Below are 16,375 nucleotides of genomic sequence, written 5' to 3'. Positions count from 1 at the left end.
CAAACAAACAAAAGGTCTCTATAAATTGAAACAATAAAATTATTTCAGTTAACAGTCCTTAGGAAGACTTACAAATAATAAAAGGTTCATAGGTCACCCAAAACATACCTTCACATCTGGGGAGAGGATGATTCCAGTTACGGCTGATACCATGAAGACAAGTCAGAGCTGAATTTCCAATTAATGTGTAGCCAGGAAAACACTCAAATGAAATAGTTTGACCCACTGTAAAGTCATTTCCAATAACAAAACCATTACGAAATGGCCGAGGGTCAGGACAGCTTTGTAGCTGATATGCTGAAATGAATAAATAATAATAAAGGGCAGGGAGGGGAGAGGGGGAAGGAAGTAAAATTCAAATTCTTATTATTTCAGAAATAAAAATATTTTCATTAGAATAAAAGTTATAAATCATGGAGATCTCATATCTCTTAAATTCCATCATGACGACAGTCAATATCATTGTTCCTACAGTAGGAAAAGCACAACAATTCTGGAAATATGCATAAAAGTTCATTTGCAATTCCAAACCTCATGTGGGAAACATAATACTACAACAGAAGTTTAAATGATCTTATGTTGTTTATGCTTCAGTAATGTGTGTGTGAACAAATACCCAACATACTATTCCACATGTTTTTTGAACAGAGTCCACGAATGCAAAAATGAGACTAGATGTTTAATTTTTTCTTTTAATATTAGTAAGTACAGCAGTATAGAAATAAGAAGAGAGTCAAAAGGAATTTACACTTTGTGTCTTCTCCATTTAAGTCTTCAAAGGGTAGGCCAATGACTGTTTCCTTAAGAATACAAATTGCTTCCAAGTGCACCCTTAAGTTGATCATAATCAAGGATCCAAGTTGCTGACAGTGAAAATTAAAAAGGCTGTAGAAGAGTATCTAAACTACAGACATGGGAAAAAACTAACAGATATGGAAGACTGATGTGATGGTATGACACAGAAGAGGCTAACAGCTGATGAACCTCTAAAAAAAGTGCATGAGAATGACAAACAGCAGAACAAATAAGAAAAGCAAATCAGGTACCCTACACTGCATGCTGAGTGATGAATAAAGTATTAAGGAACAAAAAAGGGTCAAACTAAGAAACCCTTTCACAACAAAAAGGGAATGTAAAACACAGGAGATGGGATTTAGAATGCTTGAACCTATCAAGAGCCCAAACATGAAAGGCATGGCATGGAGCAGGAGGATACAATGTTGCCAAGTGACCACCTTTCCAAGACTGATAAGGCAAAGACTTCCAGGTGGGAGAGCAGGACTGGTGTTTAGAGATTATATTAAGTGCCATAGAAGAAAAATATTACCAGAAACAAAGAAGGACTATGGAATACTCAGAAAACAAAACTCCAGAAACAGAAATGTAAGTGTAGTATTGAGCTGACTCTACAAATGTCTAAACAGGAAAATGATAGCTAACAGGAAATGTTAAGTAAAATTAGACAAGATGCAAAAATACAATAGGTGGTAGTGATGAAGTATCCAAATATCCACCTCATCAGGGTAATCCAACGAAATAAAATTTTGAATAAAGGAAATAATTGTTCCCTAGAATAAGCAGTTGGAGAGGCCACAAGAAAATATGTTATTTTAGATTTGAATCACCTTGATACTCAAGCCTTAGTTTGAGAAGTATTTATGGGAGAGCTGCTCCACAATAGCAGTCATAATGTAGTTTGATTGAACTGAGAGGGAGCGAGTCAAATAAAACCAGTATAGGGATATAAAATTTTCGGAAAAGTAAATTATACAAAAATGAGGTAATGTAGTTTGGAATCTGATAATTTACACGACTTTAAAAGTCCAGGTAAAACACGTTCTACAAATCAGAATAAAAAAAGCACTAAAGTGGTTCAGAGAAATGCCTGTGTGACTCAGTAGGAAAGTTTAAAAAGCTACAATAGGGAAAAGGTTGGCATTTAAATAATGAAAGTCTGCCTTTCCAGAAAGTCATAAAACATAGCAGGCCAGATTTAAATAGACAATAGAGGAAAAAAAAAAAAAATAAAACCACAACAACTTGAAAAAATGTTTTGCAGAAGATATCTCAACTGACCATAAAGAAACATTTGACATCTAGGGAACTGGAGGGATAATTCATGAAAAATGACAAAAAAAAAAAAAAAAACAAACAAACAAGATACAAGATACAGTGCTTGCACTATGCAGGTCTAAGGCTCTAGATTAATTTGTAATAAATACAAAAATACTTCACTAAATTGGTAAGGCAAAGGACCAGGACGAGATGGCTTTCACCCAGAAAAGCTTCTGGACCAAGATATATTAGCATATAATTTCAAGATCTGATCTGGAGGGCTAGTGATTTCACAATGTAAATCACATATATCTTTAGAGAAGATCCTTTAAATTACAGGTCAGTGAGCCTGATTTCTATATCTGTTAATATGATACAGCCTATAACAAAGAATAGCACTACTAAGCACATGGCTAAACATGGGTTTTTGGGAAAGAGATCACGGTGATACGACTGAAGTTCACAAAAATCATGAAGACAGTGGAAAGACTAAGTGTAACAGTGCCATCAAATTGCAAAATAATAGAATTAAGCAACTGTGGATGCTGTAAAAGTACAAAAGAAACCAGCTAGGCTTCTGTGCTGTAAAGTAATGCTTCTTTTTGCCATTTGGAAATAATGGATGGAACTTTTTTCTGAACCAATAATGGTTTTCTTTTTTATTGTATAGTTTTGAAACAAACGGTTCTCTCTCATGTGATTAAAGACACAGAGAGGACCTTTATTTTTTTAATTCTTTGTCAAATAACAGCATCTCTGAAATTATTACTGTTACTATTAATAAGAGTAATAGTATAGGCTCTTAAGTCTTTTACTGCGCTCTTAACAGTAGATTTTAAAGTTCCTTTACTTCTAAAAATTGTATCATATGTCAAATAGCAAGTGAATAAAATCTTTCCAAGCAATTTAAGTCATAGAGTGACTTTTTCTTTAAAAGCTCATACTCTTTAGAGGGGCTCACTTTCAGAATGTTACATAGAGTTCAAGTTAATTTGGACTTGTTACTATTGAAAGAGTAGTAGGAGACCGCTATAAAGTAAAAACTCTTTAAATCATCCTTTGATGTCATTCATATTATGAAACTTATAGTTTATAATAGACTTTTTTTTTTTTTTTTTTTTTTTGGTGAACGTTGCTAATCTAATCCCTTTTAAATGAATTGGTAATTGTAAACTGGAATTATGATCTTGCAGTCTTCACCGGCTTAGCATGACCTATTTGGGTACAAGAGAGCATGAATCGTTTTAGGAATGCCAAAAAAGAAATATCTTCCAACAGCCACCTTTTTCTCACATAAGAATGTCAAAATCTCACCTTGGTATATAATATGAAATCCTTGTTTGTTCTGTGAGTAATCACTGTGAAAGTATAAGCTAGTTTCATGAGTTGTGCTGAACAGAGAGGCTGGTAGCTGAGGGCCACTTAGTCTCCCAATAACCGTGCTAGTTTCTGTAGATCCACTCCTAACTTCTAAGTAATCATGTATGGTCTCCGTTGAGAAATTCACAAATTGCAAATGCACACCTGAAAAACATTGTCAATAAATAAAAGCCACCAGTATCAATACCAGCAGGGAAAATAAAGTATGTACATTTTACACTGATAATATCAGAAAATAATGTAGATCAGTGGAAACGTGAGGGTTGAGGTCCCATGAGCACTCCACCAATTTCAGTTTGAAGCATTGATTCTCCTGATGCGTTACTAATTCTGAGAGGCTGGCAAGGAAAAAAATGCTAGCACTGGAATACTAACATGATCTAAGGCTTTGAACTGTAGGTTATTTATATGTTACCTTTTGGCAAAGTTTATTGTTTGTGCATTTAGGGTAAATTTCAGCTATGAACATAGAATACATTTAATTTAGCGAGGTCTTTCCCGTTTTAAATTGCATAAAATAGTCTCCAGTTCTTCTAAAAGAAAAAAATGCTTTGTGTGCCACACCTGGAAGAAAACAGTGACAGAATTCTGTCAGAGATAGCTGCATTTCACATAAACTGATCTATCTCAGCTGATAATATATTAACACATGTAGATGAAAAAATGAGGCAGTAAAAATTATGCTTATAATATGGTTTATATATATTGTAAAGGTAAGTGGAAGGAAAGTGTCTGCTTCTCTAAGGGTATCTGGTCAAGGACATTTTTAAATGAAGGAAGGGAAAATAAGAAAATTAGGAAATCATAAACAAGAACATGCAGGGTCATAAACCTGAGGGAGGTAGTGATGAGAACCAAACCTGATCAAACACACTAATTGATGAGGTTGAGTGGGAGTGTGAGAATATTCTAATGAGGTTATCTGACCAGGGACTTTATCAACCAGGAAACCAAGAGAAAAGAGGGAAACCAGAAACTACAATAATAGAATCACAAAATGATTTGGCCCTCCTCTGGACTTGCTCCAACAGGTCCATGTTCTTCTTATGTTGAGGGTCCCAGAGCAGGATGCAGTACTGTGCGTGGGATCTCACAAGAGTAGAGGGGGAGAATCACTTCCCTCAACCTGCTGGTCACACTTTCAATGCAGCCCAGCGTATGGCTGGTTTTCTGGGCAACCAGTGCACATTGCTGGATCATGTTGAGCTTATCAACCAACAGCCCCCAAGTCCTTCTCCTCAGAGCTGCTCTCAATCTGTTCTCCACTCAGCTTGTATTTGTGTTTCGGATTGCCCAATATACAAAGACACAGAACTGACAAAGCAAACATGTGGAACCAATGACAAAAAACAAACCTTGTCAGTCACACTAATTGATGGGTTGTCGAGAAACTACAAGCACAACTTTCAGGAAGTTCAACCAGGACTTTGCAACTAATAAGAGTATAAATCAGGAGGACCACATCTGGAGGAGTGCAGGAACTGACAGACCTATACAAACCCCTGAGAGGATGTGTAGGGGAAAGGGGAGCAGGGAGGAACAAAGATGAGGGTAGGCAGAAAGGGTATAAAAGGGGCTGGGTGCATCTAGAATGGAGAGGGTCAGTACGTTTGTCTGGCTGAGCTCTGTACTTGACCACCAGTCAGTCCTATCATCTCATATCTTCTTAACTATCTCATGTCTTTTCTTAAATATGTCTTTGTGTAATCTCACTCTCTATACCTTATGTATGTGTGCTACAAGGACTACGTGCTAGCTACTGGTGGGATCTGTGTCTCTGAGTGGAATTTGGTGCCGGCTGCAGGATTCAGACCAGGGGTGTGAGTGCCTTGCAGCCTGTGGTGTCAGCTACTGGAGCGAGAAGCCATAGCTCTCTGGATCTAGAGAGGGTCCTGCAGGGTCTCTGACCAACCTGACCTAGTTGAAGATCTCCCTGCTCATTGAAGTGGGATTCAACTAGATGACTTTTAAAGGTCCCTTCTAACCCAAACTATTCTATGATTCTACAGACCTTGTGCCCAGAATTTCAGCTAATGGGGGGATCAGCATGAATGGACTAGGTGCCAGTCACTGGTGTCAGAAGCAGAGGTGTTGGTGTCCCTGGCCTGAAGTACATGAGAGGGTCTTTCCTGGCATCTGAGGGTCTTTAATTTGCAACCACTGGGGTAGGAATAGTGTATATTCTCAAAACCAATTACTGGGGAGAGCTGTGTGAGTGAGGTGACTAAGGAGCTCAGCAGTGGCAGCTGGAGAAGGACTGTGGGTCACAGGACAAGTGCCTGGTGCTGGCTACTGGGAAGGCAAGCGTCTATGTCCTCTCCAATCCTGGGATATGGGGGGCTGCCCATGTGTCATCTGCTAACAAACTTCAGACTGGACTAGCTGGTGGGTATGATGGCATCAAGATGGACTGGATGGCAAGGAGAGGACCAGTGAAATAGGTAAGGATGCCTGAGATCCAGACAAGGGTGCTGGGCGGACACTCAAGGGATGCATAAATGTGTGTATTTGTGAACCTAGAAAGTGTTGTGTGTGTGCCTGCACTAGTGAACTTTTGCCTCTGCCAGCCCAAGAGGAGGAGGGGATACGGCTGCCCACGCTAGTGTTTTTTGTGAGTCCTGTGTCGTTGAAGGCAGCACCTTCTCTGTGGCAGTCTGTGTGACCAGTCATGTCAGTGTCCTCTGTGTGTGCAAGTCTGTGCTCAGCTTTGATACTGTTTGAATCTGCGAATGGGAAAGTGGCAGCCATGTCCCCCGCTCTGAGCAGAAACATTGTGTCCCTGGACACTAGGCTGGGCACCAGTGGCTGAGCAGAAGTGTCCCGGGCTGGAGTGGCTGGAGCAGAAGGGTTCAAACTCCTTACATCTCTTAACATGTATATGATTTCTGAGACACAAAAAATGATATTATCTAACCATCACTCATCAGTACTTCTCCCATTAAACCTGCAGTTCAGTTTTTTAATTCTCGTACACACATTGTGCCATATGATGATCTTGTGGAATGAAATTTCTGATTATTTGATTCATAGAATCATAGAATCATTTTGATTGGAAAAGACCCTCAAGACCATCAAGTCCAACTGATAACATAACACTGGCACTAAGTCATGTCCCTAAGAATTTCATCTACGTGTCTCTTAAACACCTCCAAGGATGGTCAGTCCACCACTTCCCTGAGCAGCCTTTTCCAATGTCTGAAAAACCCTTCAGTGAAGAAATTTTTCCTCATATCCAATCTAAAGCTCCCCTGGCACAACTTGAGGCCATTTCCTCTCATCCCATTGCTTGCTACTTGGGAGAAGAGACCAATACCCTCCTTGCTACAACCTCCATTCACATAGTTGTAGACAGCCTGCTTTTCTCCAGGCTAAGCAGCCCCAGTTCCCTCAGCCACTCCTCAGAAGCCTTGTGCTCTAGATCAGGGGTGTCAAACTCATTTTCACCAGGGGCCACACCAGCCTCACAGTTGCCTTCCAAGGCTACTTCTACATTTATATAGTCCTAAAATGGCATTTGGCCCTTGAGGCTGATGTGGCCCCTGGTGAAAATGAGTTTAACACCCTTGCTCTAGACCCTTCACCAGCTTTGTTGCCCTCCTCTGAACTCGCTCCATGTCTTTCTTGTAGCCAAGGGCCCAAATCTGAACACAGGATTTGAGGTGCAAACTCACCAGTGCCAAGTACAGGGGGATTATCACTGCCCTAGTCCTGCTGGTCACGCTATTTCTGACACAAGCCAGGATGCTTTTGGCCTTTTTGGCCACCTGGGCACACTGCTGGCTCATATTCAGCCAGCTGTTGACCAACATTCCCAGGCTCTTTTCCACCAGCTATCTTTCCAGCCACTCTTCCTCAAGCCTGTAGTACTGCCTGGGGTTGTTGTGACCCATTTGCAGGACCAGGCACTTGGCCTTGTTGTACCTCATACAATTGGCCTCAGCCCTTCAATCCAGCTGGTCCAGATTCCTCTGTAGAACCTTCCTTCCCTCCAGCAGATCAACACTCTGACCCAACTTGGTGCCATCTGCAAACTTACTGAGGGTCTACTCCATCCAATCCTCCAGATCATTGATTCAATAAGGAAAAAAAAGGTATCTTCCTACCCCTTAGTAAGTTGTCTCTCTTAACTAGGTGATATATTACAACATTTATGTGGCAGGATGAGAAGAAAATGCTCAGCAGCTGAGTACCTATAGGATTCTTTAAACGTTTTCCTGTTTATACATATTTCTAGATAGGTTACAAAAAATCAGAATTTATGTTTTGTCTGAAATAAGTGAAGTGTGGAATGATAATTGAGTACTTTCATTAAGAAGGTGAGTGAGTCCCACTGGTGTTTCTGGCAAAGACAATCAACATGACTTCCTATAAATTTGAAACGAAAAGATAAAATGTCAGATTAATTATTGAAAAGTCATGAATAATTTTGTAACTGCTAAACTGTAATAACTAAGTAGTATTTTTCACTGTCTTTTAGAGCTTTCTCCCCAGATATCACGTAAAGTTTATGAACGGTTTTCTGAAGTATGTAACATTTCATATGCCACAAGAAAAAAGTTTGGTGCATAATTAAATTACTTTAACTCTGAATATCTCTGTCTCTCTTTATCTGAAGATAGCCTACATGTGATAAGAAAACTTCTGCTTATGTCATTCTTTGACATATGTCCATGATATTTGTAGGCTTGGCCTTTTATTTGATCCTGTGATTAAAACACTTTCCAAAGTTTAAAATCTCATTGATAACTGCCAACTCATGCTATCTTACTGTCATTTTAGCCCACTTCGTTGGATACAAAACAAGTTATATTGTACGTATGCCTATCATTTTGCTCTCTGTACTCTACTGTCTTTCTCTACAAGTTCTAGACCCATAGTAGTCTTCTGAATTATTCATCCTCTGCTCAGACTGTGGCACTTGCCTCTTTGTCTCAGATTTATGCTTGTTAGGCTGTTTTTGTTTTCCATAGCTTTTTTGCCTCTTGAATAGGTACTTCACATGGTTATATATAAAATCTAGCAATAAATCTCGGATAGAATAGCAACAAATTGTATAAAGTAACTTTGTAAGTTGATTGAAATCAACATAGTGTGACTCATTTAGATTACACCATCAGCTAACACAAAGTGGAAAAGCTTAGAAACTGTAACTTCTAACCAGGAAAAAGTCTTGTTACAAAAACTTAAAGAATTGAAAGCCTCTAGAATGTTCTCCTGATGGTGCTTTTGAGTTTTTCTATTCACTATTCAAAATAATCAGATGTATGTGCCTCCGCTGGACTAGAACCAGAGCATCACTAAAACCATTTTTAGCCATCACTTTTTTTGGATGTCATTTTTAAAATTTTTACAATAAAATTTTAATTTTCAATTCAGTTTTAAAGATACCTTGTTTAGAAATGGTCAAAAATGTCAAGCATATTTCAATCTGTGCAGTTTTAGTTTTCTCCTAGAAAAAGAAGTATTTAGTTTTTCTACACATGAACTGGAAAACTAGCAGGGATCTGCATGGGATCTAAAGATTCTAGACAACATTATGATTCATGATTAAATACTAGATGCTGTCACTTTAAGATGTCTAAAATCAAGGTAATGAAAGAAATAAATTATCAATGCTATTTCTATAAAATGCTATTAAAAAACCAACCAACCAACCAACCAAACCAACCCCAAGTGGACAAAAAAGCAAGTAAGCAAACAAGCAAATGAAAAAACAAACACAAACCTATTGACTTGAATATTGTGACTGTGTTTCCCACAGATAGATTCTTTGAGTCAATGTCAATATTCTTCAGTTTAAACAACTGATGCACAACAACTGGCTTTCATTTAAATGGTAAGTGAACCAGGCTGACTATACTTCTAATCAAAAAGATTACAAAATTGATTTTAAAAGCAGAACAGAAAGAATATGAACAGATGTAGCAGGGAAAACTATTTGGGATATCACATTCAGTTACTACAGAAGACCCAGAAATTCTGTACCAGAGAGTAAAGAAAATGACAGAAGATGGCAAGAATAAAATAGAAAACAGTGAGTAACATCTGAAAAAACAGCATGTTATTGAACTAACATATAAAGAAAAAAATTCAAGTGCACATGCTCTTATGAAAGTGCCACAAGCATTAAAAAATTGGGTGGAACAACTGTAATGGCTAACTTTGAATAAAGATTTTGCTCTTTATTTGGGGGGGAATTATGATCACACAAAAATAAATCAAGCATGTTAAGTTAGAAAATTGTGCTTAATTCTAATTAAAGAATTTTGTCGTTATCAGAAAATTTTAGTATATCTTCCTTTTAATTCTTTGGTAATTTCTTTATATTATATATATATTATATATATTTATATATATATTTATAACAGAATATATATGCATGATATTTAAAAATCTATTTTCATTGATTGAATCCATAAAAACCTCAAAAAATTTAATCCATGAAAGATCACATACCAAAACCAATAGGTAGCTTTATTGTCCATGTACAATCCAAACTGCTAGGATAGTTTCCAGGAAAGCCAGGGCTGAGGATCACTCCACTGAAGTCTGACATACCACCACCACATTGTGCTGTTAAAAAAATAAATAAAGAAAGAAAGCAAAGACATTTTTCAGAGGGGTAGAATGAGCTAAAAAATTAATCCAGAACAGTGAAGATCCTTCCGACACTAATAAAATTATAATAATAAACAGGTTTTTTGTTTCAGAAAATACAGAAACTTTCCTCTACTACTAAATATCTGTAACAAAGTAATTTACAAGTAGGTACTGAATCTATTGTGGGGAACACATGTACCTGAAAAAGAAAATAGATGTTTATGCCACATTCAGTCTGCATGAACCACCTTTGGGAACAGCCAAGCAGCACACATCAACATTAAAACAATTTCACAATAGTTTGCAAAGAAGCATCGGAATAATATAATATTGTATTTTTAAAAGGTTGTCTACTTAAAATATTTCAGGAGGCCTTTTAAAAACTGCAGTTATATCCTACTGTTCTAAAAATGAGTTAAAATAAACAGACTTAGAAAATGTACACACACACATATTCCTAGAATTTGTACTAAAACCATATTTGAGCTTATTTTTTTTTCAGTGAATAAAGTAACTTTTACTTAACAGTTTTGTCCCATTAACAGTTCCTACATCCTTTGAAACACAGTTAAAAACATTACTTGCAAAAAATAGAAGGAAAAAAAAATGGAAAAGAAAAATCTCAAACATTTCAGCACAGCATCTCTGTCTTCAGACTTCCTAGACATACGTTAATTCATAATGTCGAAAACTGAAGACTGACTCCTTAAAAAATTGTGCAGATATCTGAATCTTGTTGAATATTTATAAATTCTAAGATGAGGGAGTTCAGTACCTCATAAGATCTTTTTAATACCTCATAGGATTAAGAACAGGATTATGTGAGGCATCTCAAGAGGATGTGTAATCTGTCTTGAAGAAAAGCAAAGTACATAATCTTTAATGAGATCTGAAGCATCCTACTTTTCATACATTCAAGATTATAAAAACAGGTAACTTTCACTGTTAGGAAACCCAAACAAAAGGCATTTCTGTTCAGTGAAAGAGAAAACAAATAGAGTTTTATATCCCTCACATTTATTCATCATATAAAGAGAATATATTTAAATGCACTTCAGATGTTTCATTTTGGTTTTGGCAGGCTTCCAGTGCTTCTTCTAACAATATTAATATGGCAATGTATATAGATTAATTTGAAAAGTAATGTATCTTTTGAAATTGGGTAGACATGCCTTATGTTGAACTTATTAGAGATGAAAAAGTAATGCTATTTCTCTTTTAGCATTTTCTGTAATAGCCATCACTCTGCTGTGAAAATGATTAATAAATATATTAACTATGTTTGCAAAGATCTTTGGAGGTCTTAATCACTGATAGTGAATTGATGATAGATTCTGACTAGAACGTAATTAGTTCTTTCCTCTTCTGATTGGACATTTCAGAAAAGCTTTGCCAAAATGAATGTGTAGTATAGTTTAAAAACCTTCATCTTAATTTGATCATTTTCACCTTTAATTAAGTTCTTCCTATTCTTTCCTCTACACATGTCTCTTATTTTTGAGTTCTGTGGCTTTCTCGTTTTGGCATATTTAAGAAAGTTTGTATAAGTTGAACATACCTAAACATATTGGAATTGGATAATTCCATCTTCTTACCGGTCCAGGCATACAGGTGATATGTGAATGTCCCTGAAATGACACAACATTTGTTAATTCAAATAATAAAAAATGTATGGCACATCACTAACATCTCAAAAAATAACTTATGATTTAAAATACCATCAAAATTTGTAAAACACAATAAGGTATAATGTTGATATTGTACACTGTGAACTTCATCATGCCTTCAGCACAACAGAGAAGATTGTAATCTTAAATATGAGACGGTTAGACCACTAGAGAATTGTGTCTATGTCCTTAATATTGTTTCTAATGGTATAACAGTATCCAGCTGAACTCTGTATCAGCTTTGCTATAAGCTAAGGGTCTAGAAACTAAAGGTTTAATTGAAGTAATGTTTCCATAGTATTTATATGCATATTTTGTGTAATATGATAAAAATGTATTAACTATATACACTATAGAGTACTGACTTTACATTTCAAACTCATACATATTCTAAATGCATTCCCTACCCTCTCCCCTGAAAGAGTTTGCTTAAGTTGTCAAAAGCTGAGATATTTAAGGTTTCCCTTTACAATACATGAGGTGTCGTGATTTCAAGGCAACCTGTTACAGAGAAGTTCCAAGACTCACCAGAGTGACCCTCTGTTTTGGTCATAAGCCTCATGTAATTGTAGTTATTTTCCAGAGGCAGCAAACAAAAATGAAAAATCTTAAGAGAAAACTGTACCTGGGATACCTTGCAAAACCACATAGTATACGCCTTAAGATAACCTACTAGAAAGAAATTAGTAGCTTTTAACGTGTTTGTCCAACCTTCATATAAAGAGAAAACTTATTTTTTCACGTTAAACCTCCTTATCAGTTCAGAGTCTGTAGTATCTGAGGGAAGCAAGCATCTCTAAAACACCCAGGGTAACCGTGAATTATTGATTCATCAATCTGCAATCCATTATTTTTCTCTCTTAGAAGAAAAACAAACACACTTTCTGCAAAGTGAAAGTAGACATATTCGCTCATTGCTAGAAGAAAAAAATAAAGTGACAAAATCATACTGTATAAGTCGGAAGAACAATACGAAGGGAAGAGGTTTTACATCTGTGTTTGCACACTTTATGCTACAATGTTCTTTGCATTTTCTTTATTTTAGCCATTTACTGTGGGTTGTCTGCTCACACATTTGTATTTAAGTATGAAATTAAAACAAAGAAGAAAAAAATCATTGACAGGTTGTTCCTAAGAATGACTGGCTAAAATCAGGTAACATAAGAAGCAAACTTCAGTAGTTATTGTCAGAGTTGCAATCACAGAACATTTCAGTTATTCTTTAAAAGCTAGAAGGCTGTTGGCATTTTCTCCCTTGCTTTTTTACTATGCATAGGTAATGTGATTGCTTTTTCTCTTTTTACTCTTTCAAAGAGCTAAGGTGGAGACTACAGAGTCTGCAGTTACTCATGAGAAAAAAACAGTTTAAAATAGTTACCTACCGATTGAAACCTCAGTCTTTTTGGTCAGTGTCTCAAGTGGAAACAATATTCAGTTTTGGATTTGATTCTACAGTGTAACTGTACAAATTTTTGAAAATATTATCAAGACCTTCCCATAGGCAGATAGATTTCTACTGGTTATATGTGCTCAGTAATGCAAAGAGGAAAATTAGACACAATATACAATCACTTCATTGCCCCTGGTTATACCTTTTTACTAATGCAGGAGCATAGCAAATTTTTTTGGCAACAAAACCCCCCATATTTGAAAACCTTTTTGAATTAAAAAAATCCCAAAAAATACTGAACAAAAGTAACTGACACTATCTGATGTACGGAGAAAAATAATATTTCTTTTCCCTTTGTTTGTTCTTATTCCTGTTCTTCATTTACTTTCTTTTTCCTCCTGTACATAGAGAACTATTGATAATTGCTCACCAAGTGATTTAACTTAATATGCCAACACTTCAGACCTCAGCTATGCATACCAAAGAAGCCATCAATAATAAATAACATCTGTAATCACTAATACAGAGGAAGCACAGAGCCACACGCTTCTGATGGAATATTTAGATAGTTTCTAATTTAATATTTGGCAGAAAAGACTACCAGTCCTGCAAGCTTCAGAACCCCTGAAGAATTTAGTGTTCATTTCATATAGACAGACTCAAACATAACCATGGTAAAGAACTAAAAGGGATCATTTGAAATTGGACACTTGTCTCACCTGAAGAGAATAACCTTGATCACACTGGAAAGACACCACGTCTCCAACCATGTATCTATCTCCAATTTTGATCCCACTGCTTGGGGTCTGTGGTTCAGGACAAGAGTCCAAACCTATAGCTGTGAAAAATTTAGAAGTTTAGACATACTAAGGAACATAAAATCTGTCTTTAGATTCACATAGAACTTTTGTGTACACTGAATATAGGCCCAGTGTACTGATATGTTTAGGAAGCTCTTGCGTACCAACAGTTTGTTTGTGGACAAGCAAGTGGTATATTATTTTGGAACAACTGTTATATAGGGAGAAAAACCTCCTTTACTGAGTAAAAGAAAAGGAAAGAAATAAGCAGGGTGGCAACAAACACTTCCCAACAATCTGCAGTCTCAACTCAAAGTCTCCTATAAACTTCCTGGCTCAGACTCATTCATTTCCACCTCCAGCCTCATTCCTAATGATAGTCTGCATAATCAAAACTGGGAACATGCTCCCTTTCTTTTCCCAGCACCTGTTCCTGTGGATGCTAACCAACACCATATCAAGTGTAAAACATAGGAAAACCAATGCAAACTATAACTGCTCAACTGCATCCAATTTTTCACACCTCTGACTTTCTGTTTGTTGTGTTCTTTTCATTGTTGTTGTTGTTGGGTTTTTTAATTTTATATTTTGGTATTAAGGAGCTTACACAATTTAGCAACAAGATATTTTCAATGATATACAATACTGGCTTGCATCACTTTGTATGGAAAGGAATGTTGCTACTTTGAAAAAAGTTTGTATTTATTTCAGGACTCTCCTCTGCAGGTTTACAGAAGATGTAATGTTCCCTGTCTATGACAGTAATACTTTTGTATATATTGTTCACATAGTTACTCATCCCATAATGATCCCATATTTGACATGTAGAAACTGATGCAAACAAGTATTTTGCAACCTATGTCTACATAACATATGGGTTTTACCTTTAAAATTCTTATTTTCTCTTTTCAAACTACAAACCAAAAGAACATCAAAGAATCTATTTTGAAAATGGCTTACGGGCTTAGATCCACTTTTTATATTTCAGAGATCTAGATCATGATCCAGCTCATGTACAAAGTACAAATGTGAAAAGAACAGTAATACTTGGCTCATAATCTATCTACAATGTCTTTCAGCAAATGTAACAAGGTTGCTGCCTTCCCAGCTGAAGGGCTAATTTAGTCATGATATTTATTCAGGTGAAATCATAAATGTGTTCATAAACCATAATGCAGGGGTGTCAAATTTTAAGCTTGCAGTTGCCTTCAAAGGGCTGACTGTAATTTTAGGACTGTATAAAGGTAGGAGTACTGCCATACTCTTTGTTATCGACAGAGTCAGTGATGGTTCATGACTTGTACTTTGAGCCATATTATACTACTATCTCAGTGTGATGTGTTAGATTTTTATACTTTCATGACCAATGGATAAAAAGTAAAGAGATTTTTACACAGGCATTCATTGAAAACACTTTCAGTATCTTCTAACTTTTACATAGGAAGAATTATGTATATAAATAAAAAGAAGATAGTAGATGCTGTCTCGCCCTTCTCCATCAGCTCTTATGGTTCTAAATACAAATAACTATCAATGAAATTTCGGATAACGCACACTGGGACTGCATAAGTCTTAACATAATAGCCTTTTTTTTTTAATTACTGTAATTTTATTGAAATGTTATAGTATTTATGATGTTAGAATTATACAATAGACAATTCAAATAAATAGATTTCTAGGTATTGTATTTTAGAATGAAAATGAGAATGTCACATTTTTTACTAATTTTAGATAGAAATTGTATATTATAGAAATTTTGTATGAGGCAATCCGAAAAACTCATCTAATCTCCAAGAATATTACTACTACTTACACAGCATAATCAGTTACCTAATAAGGAAAACTTCAATTAGAGAAAATCGTGACTAAATTAAGATTTATAGTGGCAAAAAAATATATTAACATTAACAATTACATTAACATATAAACATTAACAAACCATTCTGTGCTGCTCTTTGTTGACATACTTCAGTTGTTGTGTAGTATGTTAACATTTAAGGTATCTATTAGAATGCATAAAATGCATGCCATGAATATAATAAGAAATTAAGCCTTCAAAAAAGAAGTAAAAATATACTAGAAAAAAGAAATATACTAGAAAAGAGATTATTAATAAGACCACTATTCAGTTTTAGAACATGAATACTTAATTCCTTGTGTCAAAGTATCATTGACTTGGTCTTAAAATATTTCTTTAACAAATAAAGTTCCTTTTGTTTTGTTTTATTTTTATCTAAAAAAGTGCATTTGGATTTTTGTAGGACTTCGAAATATAAGTCAGATTGACCAGTGTGAGAAGTCTATTGATAAAGGATGAAAAGATATTGGAAATGAAACAGAATGAAACCTTCTTACAGAAACACGTTGTTGACATGAGAAAGCAGTCATTTTGGTAAGAGGGGTGCCCATCTCCCCAGACTTGTGTCTCCTAGAATACATGAAACAGACTTGGAAGATACATTGCATACTGAACAAAAAATGTT

General features: G+C 35.8%; 1 protein-coding gene across 5 annotated transcripts in view; it reads right to left on the bottom strand.

Annotated features, from left to right (window-relative positions):
• CSMD3 (CUB and Sushi multiple domains 3) overlaps positions 1 to 16,375 on the bottom strand; it is a 637,009-nt gene that overhangs the window by 89,058 nt on the left and 531,576 nt on the right. For all 5 annotated transcript variants that reach the window (XM_065830155.2, XM_071803847.1, XM_071803848.1 and 2 more), the window contains 5 exons: positions 13,812 to 13,930; positions 11,594 to 11,663; positions 9,892 to 10,008; positions 3,370 to 3,579; positions 109 to 297 (listed from right to left, as the gene is read on the bottom strand). In XM_065830155.2, the coding sequence (XP_065686227.1) occupies positions 109 to 297; positions 3,370 to 3,579; positions 9,892 to 10,008; positions 11,594 to 11,663; positions 13,812 to 13,930 (705 nt within the window). The remainder of the gene's footprint in view (positions 1 to 108; positions 298 to 3,369; positions 3,580 to 9,891; positions 10,009 to 11,593; positions 11,664 to 13,811; positions 13,931 to 16,375) is intronic.

This window comes from Patagioenas fasciata, chromosome 2 (genome assembly GCF_037038585.1).
Source record: "Patagioenas fasciata isolate bPatFas1 chromosome 2, bPatFas1.hap1, whole genome shotgun sequence".
In the NCBI taxonomy this organism is placed as follows: Eukaryota; Metazoa; Chordata; class Aves; order Columbiformes; family Columbidae; genus Patagioenas; species Patagioenas fasciata.
This window is presented reverse-complemented; position numbering and strand designations above follow the sequence as displayed.